This window comes from Corylus avellana, chromosome 9, assembly GCF_965113065.1.
Source record: "Corylus avellana chromosome 9, dhCorAvel1.hap1.2, whole genome shotgun sequence".
Lineage (NCBI taxonomy): Eukaryota > Viridiplantae > Streptophyta > Magnoliopsida > Fagales > Betulaceae > Corylus > Corylus avellana.
In genome coordinates, this window is record NC_142498.1 from 14,503,961 (window position 1) to 14,515,612 (window position 11,652).

General features: G+C 33.9%; 1 protein-coding gene across 2 annotated transcripts; it reads left to right on the forward strand.

Moving 5' to 3' along the window:
* The first annotated feature begins 1,759 nt into the window (after positions 1-1,759).
* PRHA (pathogenesis related homeodomain protein A) lies at positions 1,760-11,044 on the forward strand. 2 transcript variants are annotated; one of them, XM_059604897.1, is made up of 11 exons: positions 1,760-2,083; positions 4,426-5,006; positions 5,820-5,985; positions 6,493-6,616; positions 6,713-6,825; positions 6,908-7,255; positions 8,146-8,376; positions 8,504-8,593; positions 9,343-9,393; positions 9,804-10,019; positions 10,555-11,044. In XM_059604897.1, the coding sequence occupies exons 2-11, from the start codon at positions 4,462-4,464 to the stop codon at positions 10,825-10,827; spliced, it is 2,157 nt and encodes a 718-aa protein (XP_059460880.1). In that variant the 5' UTR covers positions 1,760-2,083; positions 4,426-4,461; the 3' UTR covers positions 10,828-11,044. The 2 variants fall into 2 exon arrangements, with proteins under 2 accessions (XP_059460880.1, XP_059460881.1); XM_059604898.1 differs by having other exon boundaries at positions 6,722-6,825.
* The last annotated feature ends 608 nt before the right edge of the window (positions 11,045-11,652 follow it).

Consider the following 11,652-nt stretch of genomic DNA (forward strand, 5'->3'; position numbering starts at 1 on the left):
AAAACTCTAAGACACTTTTCAAATCTCAAAACTCAAAGCATTCCTAAACAGCCTCACCAAAACCTTTTTAGGTTATTTTGGTGAGGTAATTTAACAAAAGTGGTTTAAATCTTCACTTTTCATACTCACCATTTTAACCAAAATCAAATAGTGAGTGAACAATACTCATCTCACCTATTGATTAAACAAATAATCTCTCTCCCTTTTTGCTTTTCGTTTAGTTTTTTATTTATTTATTTATTTTATTTCCTTCTCTTTCTTTTCCTTTTTTCTGGTCTCTCTCCCTTCTCTTTTTCTTTTCTCTCACCCATTCAGCATTTAGCGTCATTTCTCTCCACTATTTCGCTCACACAAACCCACTTCCTCCTTCACAATTTGGGTGGTTTTCTCCCGAAGAGAACCAACAAAGAATATTACCGTTCGAGAAAGAATATTACCAAAAAATTACAAATTTTTAAAAATATTAAATAAGACAAATATTCTTAAAATAGACCATTAGGAAAATACAAACATTCAAAAATATAAAAGTTAAGGAAAAAAAAAATCTTTGAAAAATAATATTTAGGGTAAAGTCTACATATCCCCCTCAAACTACCACCCAATTGACAATGTCCCCCCCAAACTTTCAATTGTGACAATGTACCCCCCAAACTACCAAAACATTGTCAATATCCCCTCAAAGCTAGCAAAAATATCAAAATGATCCTATATATTTATCAATTTGACAAAAATATCCCTAAAATTCAAAAAAAAAAAAAATTAAAACGAAAATTTTATTTTTCTTTTAAAAAATCTTTTAAAAAATTATTTTAATTTTTTAACGATTTTGTTTAGACCGGAATTTTTATTTAAAAAAAAAAATCAATTTTTATTTTTTTAGATTTTTTTAAAAATATGTTTTAAAAAACAAAAAATTTATTTTTTTTTAAACGAAAATATTTTATTTTATTTTTTTTAAAACGTAAATTTTTATTTAAAAATTATAAAAGAACACATTCTTTTTTTTTAAAAAAAAAAACAAACGAAAAATTTTCAATTTTTATTAAAAAAAAAAATCGATATATATATATATATATTTTCTAATAAAAAGATTTTTTTCTTTTCTTTTAGGTTTTTCCAAAAATTTTAGTATTTTTTTTTTCTAAGGGTAGTTTCGTCAATCAGGGAAACATTGACAATATTTTGGTAGTTTTGGGGGTACATTGTCGCAATTTAAAGTTTGAGGGGGATATTGTCAATTTGATGATAGTTTGAGGGGGTTATGTGGACTTTTTCCTAATATTTAAATGGAATAGTGAAAATGAATTGTTAAAATAATGAAGTTGTTGTGTGTGCTTTAAAAATTTGAGTTATTAAAATAGAGAAAAATGTACTTTTAATTATTTTTGTGAGTAAATATTTGATAAGGCTGTTAGGAATGCTCTAACAAAACCTTCACAATTTGTTAATTTTTAATATTTTTATTTATTTAATGATCATCCCTGTTAGTTATGGGACCAATACATGTTTCCTCAATGCATCATACAACTATCCACTATCTTGATGAGCATTGAATCCTAATCGAGTTTACCCCACAAAATTCGGATTTTGATGAGCATTAAGCCTAGCCGAGCCGAGGTACTCCAAACAATCTCTACAAGACACCATTTCATAATTAGCAAAAATTAAGGGTCCGGAAGACGCTAATTTGTAATTAGCAAACATATAAATAGTAATTTAAGGTAAAATCGGACAGATAAAAGGGTGATATTTTGAGAGAGAGAGAGAGAGAGAGAGAGGGAGTGTTAAATCAAAGAGACGAGAATTTCAGAGGGTCAAGAGGGAAGGGAAAGACACAGAGAGAGAGAGAGACCTGACCGTTGGTGACACGTCGGGAAGACCCACCAAACCGGCGACGGCTTTAGACGAAAGCTTCGTTCAAAGCCCAAACCCAAAGCATATTCAAACTCTGTAATCTAACCCAACTCAATCAATCAAAAGCCTCTTATTCAATTTCGTTACCTCTCTCTCTCTCTCTCTCTCTCTCTCTCTCTATATATATATATATATGTAGATCCTCCTCAAAAACCCTCTTCTCTTTCAGGTATGTCCTTACTTCTTTATCAAAACAACCAATTTACTTCACCCGTTCCTTGTTTCCTTTGTCCCATTCTTAATGCTCATGTGGGTTTGTTTTTTCATGTAGATTCAATGTACATTTGGCACAATTATCTTCTGGGTATTTCTTATATTGTTTCTTTGTTGGTCATGCGTTTTGGCTGTGGCTTATTTGGTTTTCTGGGTGATCACGGGGGATCATCATCCATGAATGTCAAGTCTTTACCCTCCCGATCTCATTGACATAATTGAATGGTGTTTCAATGACCATTCATTGTCTTTCTTGGAATAATTACGATTTTAAGTTCCGGGTGGGGTTGAATTCACTTTGAATGGACATTGCTTGCACATTCAGAATTAGTTACACTGATAATAACATAAGCACTCTTAGCTAGGTGTTTTGTTTTCTCTTGTATATTGGCGCTTTATGCTTTTAACGATATTTCGATTACTTATTAAAAAAAAGAAAGATAGGCACTCAATTATAGTTTGGGTTTCTGGATGCACATAACCTTCATTAGTTGGGTTCTTAGGGCCCTCCTTTTTCACTTCGTCTTATGTAGTTTTGAGAAAAGTGGTCTTTTGCATTAATGAGGAAGATAGGTTCTTGTTTAAGTACTGCTTGATCAGGTCATTCGGAAGTTTTGTCTTTCATATGTAAGCAAATTTAGTGTTGGAAAAATGAGGAGAGTACCTTATATGCCAACAAAAACATTTTTCTAAATTAAATAGTGTCTTGTATGTATCTACATGTTAATTAGATGCAAGTTCAAATTGCTTTGAGGTCCTAGCAGAATAGGATCTTTGGCAATCAAGAACATTAGGACCAATTTACATTTTTTCCATTAAAATTTACTTTGAATGTGTTCGGGTCTTAGACTTGGTTCAGCTTTTGGTTAAGAAAAAATGCCGAATGATGTGCTTATCTAATTTGTTAAAATTTGGAGTTAGAGCATCCTCAATGAACTCTCTAAAATCCACTTTTAGCCAAAATTTGGTTAAATTCTACAAAAAGCAATCTCCATCAAGCACTCTATTCCCCTCTCCATTTTAGGGCTTGTCAAACCTCTTCCCACGTTTGGAGAACAAAATCTTTTCTCTACTCTTTTTATTTATTTATTTATTTATTTTTTTATGTTTATATTTCCCCTCACTTTCTCTCTCCCTCACCTTCATAGGTTTATAACTTTGTGGGGTGCTTTTGAGAATAAAAAAATGAATGAAGATAGAATAAAAATTATATTTAAATATAATAGAGTAAAATTTAGAGAGTTTATTATTTGATACTTTTGCATAGCTGCTAGTTAAACTAGAAAAAAAAAAAAAAAAAGCGTTTTTAAGCCAAATTTTAGCTAAAGAATAGAGAGTTGGCATCCTCAACGAACTCTCTAAAATCCACTTTTAGCCAAAATTTGGTTAAATTCTACAAAAAGCAAGCTCCATCAAGCTCTCTATTCCCCTCTCCATTTTAGGGCTTGTCAAACCTCTCCCCACATTTGGAGAACAAAATCATTTGTCTACTCTATTTTTTTATGTTTTTATATTTCCCCTAACACTTTTTCTCTTCCTCACCTTCATGGGTTTGTAACTTTGTGGGGTGCTTTTGAGAATAGAAAATGAGTGAAGATAGAATAAAAATTATATTTAAATAGAATAGAGTAAAATTTAGAGAGTTTATTATTTCATACTTTTGAGTGCAAACAATCCTTTGGGGCTACACCTCTTGGTGAAAAGCCAGCGATTTAATTAGTTCTGTGTAGGGAAACTTCCAAGAGTGCGGCGCACAGGACCGGAATTTACTCTGCAATGGTGGGTCCGAAGGGCCTTGCCTTGGAGAGGTTCCCTGACATCAAAAAATAAAAAAATAAAAAATTATTTCGTACTTTTGCATAACTGCTAGTTAAACTAGAAAGAAGTGAGGTTTTTTAGCCAAATTTTAGCTAAAGAATAGAGAGTTCATTGAGAATGCTCTTAGAGCCTCAAATTGGGAGGCCCAATGGTAAAATGCTTCTGATTTTTGTCTTATCCACACATATTGTAACCTACTAAAAGTGCATATATTGTGAGGAATTAGAAAATTCCTTGTAAAATGTTCTGATTTTTTGTTTTTTTAAACAAAATTATGACAGATTTCACAGTTTATACTGCATACTCATTTAGTATGAAGGATAAACTGCAAAATCTTTATCATAATTTGGTATCCTTTACTTTCTTCTCAATACACTAATTATTTCCATGTTTATATGGTGGAGTGAAGTCCTGTCTAGACTGTATTATACTTTTGATGGGTACTTTTGGAGTCATTACTTACCCATTTCAGCATTTCAGGCCTAAATTTTCAGTGCTCATACATCAGGGATCAATATGCGTGGTACTGCAAAGAAATTAATCTACCAAGATTCTGGAAAATCTTGTCATTCCAAGACAGATTCTGGGTCTAAGCTGATTGTGTCATTTAAGTTAAAAAAGGGTAGCACAATATCCCATGGCAAGAAGCACAAACCAAAATCAGAATCTCATGTAAAGGGAATTGGTTCAAAGCCCTCAAAGAGGACAGTAACTGACCCAGTCAGCAGGGGGCCCAGGAATGATTCTATAAGTAGAAAATTTGTCAGTAGGAAAATTTTGCATAAAGCATTTGATACGAAGTCTTCAAGGAAGAAATCTTTGCTGAGGCTTCAAGGTGAAAAAGCCTCACCTAATAGCTCCAAGGGAAATGGAAAAAAGCCTGAAGGGGAGGTCAAAATTACAAATCTGAAGAAGAGAAAGAAGAATAGAAGGCAAAAGGATAATGTAGAGCTAGATGAAGCTTCCCGTTTACAGAGGAGATCAAGGTACCTGTTGATTAAAATGAAGCTGGAGCAGAACCTTATTGATGCTTACTCTGGAGAAGGTTGGAAAGGTCAGAGGTATGAAAACCTTACCACATATATCTTTCCATTAATAAGAAAGCTACTTTGCTCATTTAGCCTTAAAATTTCTCATGAAACCAATGAATGTTTTATGGTTAAGCTAGTTTTGGGAGGAAAAAGTTTATGAATGCTTGATTAAATACCCTGTTGAACGAACAGAAAATTGGAACATAGGACTGGCTTGTTTGTTTTAAACACCTGCTGATTTTACATTTTTATATATATATTAGAGTTGATATTTTTCTCTTGCGTTTATAGCAGGAAGCTTAGTCTTGAAAAAAGATATGTACCAAAAATTGTAATTTTTGTAATGAAGTATTGGGCCAGCATGTGATGACTATGTTACAAATAAAGATTTAATATTCTTAGGATAGAGTTTTCCACAAGATGAATGCTACACTTACTCTCATTTCTTTACACAATTTTTCCACACCTATAGGTGACTTTTAAAACCACCATTGGATCAAAGTCCAATAAAGATCCATTTGATATCCAATAGTGATTTTAAAAGCCACCTATGGGCGTGAAAAACTTGTGTAAATAAGTGGGAGTAAGTGTAGCATTATTCTTTTCACAATACCTTGGATTCACCCAAAGGCCATCCACTTCTTTTTGTAGTCTGAAATTATTGTGAAGTAATATTTTTATGGTCCTTGATACAGTTTGAATGTCACATGTTAAAATATTAATTAAATAATTAACTTCACAAGTGAGCCATGACATTGTTACAATTTGCTTTTTTTGAAATTTAAACTTTTCTTTGATAAACTGAACAGTGGTTTATCCCTTTTTTTTTAATATTTATTTTAGTCGAGAAAAGATTAGGCCGGAAAAGGAACTACAACGAGCCAAGAAGCAGATATTGAAGTGTAAACTTGGGATTCGTGATGCGATTCGCCAGCTGGATTCACTTAGTACAGAAGGATGCATTGAAGACTCTGTCATTGCTCCAGATGGATCGGTATACCATGAACATGTAAATATACCTCACCACAGCCTGTTTACTAAATATTAGGATAAATTTTTCAAAGACAAAATATCAACTCTTTCTCACTCTGATTAAGAAACCCTTTATATTTCATTTAGAGATGGGTGTTGAGAGGGGCTATTTGGTTCTAAGTTCATCTCATTATGCTTTTGAATGAGCACATTTTCTTGAACTGAGAAGCAAAGACTGGGCCAACAAACCAGTAGCTTTCTCAAAGCTTGGTTAGATTTTGAATTTTGAATCAGGCTATAAGTCCTGACTGCTAGTATTTTTGTCCTTTTCTTTTGCTGGGTAGGTTAATGCTAGTGCGATACCATATGGGCTTTGAACTTCAGGCCCTGGTCTGGTACATAACCTATGAGGCTTTACTGCCTAGGCTTTTCATTTAGACTATTAGTATGGTTGTACACAGCTGGGAAGATCCTGATTACTACCTTTCAGATTACATCTTGTTTTGACTTGTATATTCATGTTTCTATGATTTATTGCATGTAGATATTTTGTGCAAAGTGCAAGTTGCGTGAAGCGTTCCCAGATAATGATATTATACTTTGTGATGGGACATGTAATTGTGCTTTCCACCAAAAATGCCTTGATCCTCCATTGGACAGTGACAATAGTATGTTCTACTCACTCTTCTTGTGAATGTTTAGAGAGTTATGAATTAGATTGCTTCTTTAAGAAACTGATTTGTAGTTTAATTGATAATCTACAGTTCCTCCAGGTGATCAGGGCTGGTTTTGCAAATTTTGCGAGTGTAAGATGGAAATTCTTGAAGCAATGAATGCCCATATTGGGACCCACTTCTCCATGAACAGTAATTGGCAGGTCAGTTACAGGAAAAATCTCTTGGAGTGTATCTTTTTTGGCTGCTTCAGTAAATTAATGAAGTTACTCCCAAATGGAATAGGATGTCTTCAAGGAAGAAGCTGCTTTCCCTGATGGTGCGAATTCGATATTAGATGCAGAAGAAGAATGGCCTTCAGATGATTCTGATGATGATGATTATAATCCAGCGAGGAGGGGAAACAGTTCCACCATCAGCGGGGCTGAAACTGATGAAAACGCGTCAGATGACATCAGTATTTCTACTAGCCTGAGCTGGTCTTTAGATGGTGAAGTTTTTTCTGAAGAGGAGGGCATGGGGTGTGAAAACCGTTTTGCTAATACCTTTTTAGATTCTGATGAATCCACAGAGGGAGAAATTATATGTGGCCCTAGGCAGCGAAGGGCTGTTGACTACAAGAAGTTATATGATGTGAGTATTACAAAATTCTTAAGCTTAAACTTCTACCATTAATCAAGTTGCCTAGAACAGATATTATTTGAAGTAAAAGAAATGAACCTGAAGTTGAAGCTATAGTGCCTTATCCTCCATAGTGATTCTTTACCCCACAAAAAGGGGGAAAAGGGTGAAATTACCAAGGTGCCACTATTTTTTTTCTTTCTTTTCTGAAGCCACGGTTATGCCCTCTGTTACTGGAATATGGATTGCTGTAGTATGTGGAACACCAAAAGAGGCATATGCTGCTTACCCAGGAAGTTGGTATTAGGTGGTAGGCTTACATGGGTTGCCTGTGATTACTAAACTAGATTACCAGATAGTGTAATGTAATAACCTAGTCTTTGGTTATTGTAGCTTCCTTTTGTCTGAAAACTTCATATATTTCCATTGATTACCATAAAAAATTACTTATAAAAGAAAAGATTACCATAAAAAAGGGTAGTAAACAAAATAAATTCTAGGCAACTTTTGGGGTCACTAAACTGGGTGCGATGGATATAACATGGACCATTTTCTGGATTGCGCCTAATAAGGATTGCAAAAGCAGTTTGCTAGGGTAATAATGAATTGCAGTTGTATGTTTCTGGCTGATGGCTTAAATTCGAAAGCATCTTTCATTTGCTTAATAAAGATGCATATTAGATGTATTCGTATCCAATTTCCCATTACAATTGATGTTTTCACCGACAAAACAATGATTCAGTTCTAAATATTATTAACAAAATTCAGTCTGGTGGAAAAGTATGGAACTGGTTTTCACTCTTTTGATGATGTGTTATTTTTTATTTTTTATTTTTATCAGTGAGTGTTCAGATTATCATTGTGTGATTTGATGTGATTATCTTCCCTCCCCCCCCTAATAGGAAATGTTTGGAAAGGATGCTCATGCATATGAACAAGTTAGTGAAGATGAAGATTGGGGTCCTGCTAAAAGAAAGCGGAGAGAAAAGGAGTCTGATGCAGCCAGTACCCTTATGACTCTGTATGAAAGTGAGAAGTGTGCGCATTCTAACACCAGAGAAATGAAAGAGAAACTCCCTTTAGAGACATCAACTAGAAGGCCATTTTTTAGAATACCCTGCACTGCAGTTGAGGTAGTTGAACTTGGCCTTTTTCTTTTTCACTTAAAGCTTCCCTGCCAAGCATTTTTTAAGCTTGAGAACTGTAATTTGATATTTACTACATGAAATGTGTTCTTTTGCTTCTTATGTACTGTACCAGAAGCTTCGTCAAGCTTTTGCTGAAAATGAACTTCCCCCTAGGGATGTCAAGGATAATCTTTCAAAGGAGTTGGGCCTTGATCCGGAGAAGGTAATTGTTTAAGCTATCAGATTGATTTTACTACTGAAAGATTATTGGAAAGTGGTAATGGAAAACTACTACATTTGGTGCATAAGCAAATGGATGCTTCACCGTAAGCATGTGTTATGGATCTCCAAAGCAGGGAATTTATCTATGAAGTTGAAAAGTCTGCAGGTCAAAATGATACATTTTATGCACTATTATTTGTAGGAGTGAATACAATGTTCTAGATTTAGGACACCTTGCACTAGGACACCTCATAGGGACACCTAACCACCATCTAGAAGGGGACACCTCATCACTCTAACACATAGCAACATGTTTATTGCCCAATCAAATGTATTCTTCATTTTTTTAAGGTATATTTGTTTTCATCGTGTTCTTCAATATTTTTATATATATTTGGTTTCATATTATTTCAATGAGAAATGCTACATCTACTTTGCTTTACACAATTCTTCCACATCCATAGGTGGCTTTTAAAACCACCATTAGATCCAATGGTGGTTCCACCTATGGGTGTGGAAGAATTGTGTAAAGAAATGAGAGTAAGTGTAGCATTATTCTATTTCAATTGTACATTTGATGGAGAAATTGCCAATTTATCAGGCTTCTATGGATCTTTTTATTATCTGATCTGTAAGGCTAGTAACAATTGGGGAATAGTGCATTACTGCTGGGAAGTTCTATTTTATATCTTAATAGCTATTTATTTTTCTAATTTGCGGTTATAACACTTAACAGACAATTTTTTTCAGGTTAGCAAATGGTTCAAAAATGCACGTTACTTAGCACTTAAATCCAGAAAGGTGAGATGACACTCCATTTATTTTTCAAATACCTATATTTTGATTCTCTTACTGCTTCTGTTCATGTTCCTTTTTTGTTTTTTTGTCAGTCATCACCTTCTTAGTACCCTGCACCTCGGACTGTCATCAATTTTTTCTTGGACAAGTCTTCCCACCTGTCTAGCCAGTAGCCATTTGATGCTAAATTAGCTTTTTTTTGGCATAAGCACTATTGTATATCTTCTGAGCTGATGAAGCAGAAGAAAAATTCTTCTAGTGGTTCATCGATTAATGATTTGTGTTCTATCTTTGTAGTGTGGCTTAGAGTCGAGAACTTGGGTGTGTTTTTTTAATGAATCCTTAAGAGTTGAAACTTCTAATTTAACATTTATCTATTCATCTGTGTCATTATGTCATTTGGTTTGGTGCAGAATCAGCCTAGTTTTAAAGAATCCAGATCAGAAAATGTCAGGAAAAAAGTTGCCGATTTTGTGGTATCAACGGATACCTCAGCAGATATTATGGTCTATGCCCCAAAGAATATTGAAAAAGTTTGCGAGAGAATGCACCCGAAGTCATTAAGCAGTGTTTTTAAGAAAAAGCAGCAGAAAAGATCTTCATTCAAGTTACTTACAAATGGCAACAAGGTACATGTCTTTGCCTTTGCTTTTCTGGGAAATTGCATTTTTGCTAGTGAAGCTGTTCAAGATAAAATAATTACTATTGATATAAGAAGTTAATACTTCCATGGAGCATGTAAAGTTTTACATGCTTTGCAAATCTAAGCCACCTGATTCAATCTCTACATTTATGTGAGTTAAAGGCTGTTAATATGTTAAAATTTGTTGACATGTCAAAGGATATGTATATTCTTTATCTACTCCAAAACCTTTTTGATCTGCCTCTTCTTTGATCCGAAATTCCCTGCAAATCCTCGACTCCTCAAATACAATGGGCTTTCACACCTGGCAAATCTTTCACTCTACCTCCTCTTATTAAGAACATAGAATGTTCTTGCAAATTATGACCTTCGCCCGGAATGCAAGCAAATATATCGTGTTGATTACTAGCCTAAGTTACATCCTGGGATTAGGTATTGCAAGGCACCCTTGACCCTACTCGGTTGGTTTTGAATGAGATCTGACTACCCTTATCCGGCGCTATCTCATTTGTTGTGTTCAGGATATTTTGGAGTTCAGTGATGATGTGAGCTTGAAGAAGCTTTTAGAAGCAAGAACTAAGCAGAGGAAGAGGACCAATGTCATGGATGGAGATGAATGTCAAGCAGCAGAGGCAGAAATGGAAAGAATTTGCAAAGTCAAGGTTAGATTAGAGACCATAAAGCAGAAATTACTGAGACTTCACAATTACAAAGCTAAGAATTCAGATAAATCCCATTTGTTTCAACAATCTGTGATTTATGTTCCCGTAGCAGAGCTAAGGGAAAAAGTTTGATCTGATTGCAATGTTTTGAATTTTTTTACACAGCCTTTACTTTTAGTTGTAGCAAGTGGAACCATATCTTCAGAAGTTAGTGAATACATATCTTATTTCCGTTCACAAGTAAACATTTCCTTAGCGTGAGAAATTGGAAGTGAAAAAATTGCACTAGCGTTGGCTCTCTTTAGAGTTTCTTGGACAAAATATGAGAATTTTTGCAGATATTTATATATATAGTGTCCATATCTTTTATTACAAAGTTTCTTACAACCAGACTTGACAGTTCATAACTGATAAATAATTAAGTTTGAGTTGTCAATTATATACTTAATCATTCCGTTAATTGTGGACTGTAATCTTAGTTTGTAAGGAGGTTATAATAAAAGTTATAGTACATCAAGTATTTTCCAACTGCCATTTGCTTGATCGAATCTCTAAAAAAAAACACAATAACACAAAAACATGGAAATCTGAAACTAAATTGAGAAGGTTAGGGCTTTTAATTTTTCTATTTTTTTTTTTTTTTTTTTTTTTTTTTTTTTTAACTATTCCGTTTTCACTGTGTATATCTTCCGTTTGGCTATATTCTGATCCTTAATGAGTATAGTAAAAAATAAAAAGAAAAAACCTTTAACGGAAATATATTCTGTTAATGTATTCTAAACTAAACTAAATATATCTTCCGTTTGGCTATATTCTAAACTAAACTAAACCAAGAGACTTGTGACATTAAACAATGGCTTCAAAAGAAAAAACCTTTACAACATTGTTGATGGCCACTGAGCCACATTTAACAAAAACAATGGGGGATTGATCGAAGTGAGACTATCAAAAGCCCAT

Coding starts and splice junctions, on each gene's coding strand:
- PRHA (XM_059604897.1), top strand. CDS start 4,462: ATGCGTGGTACTGCAAAGAAATTAATCTACCAAGATTCTGGAAAATCT. Junction 5,986..6,492: donor GATCGGTATACCATGAACAT/GTAAATATACCT, acceptor TATTGCATGTAG/ATATTTTGTGCAAAGTGCAA. Junction 7,256..8,145: donor ACTACAAGAAGTTATATGAT/GTGAGTATTACA, acceptor CCCCCCTAATAG/GAAATGTTTGGAAAGGATGC.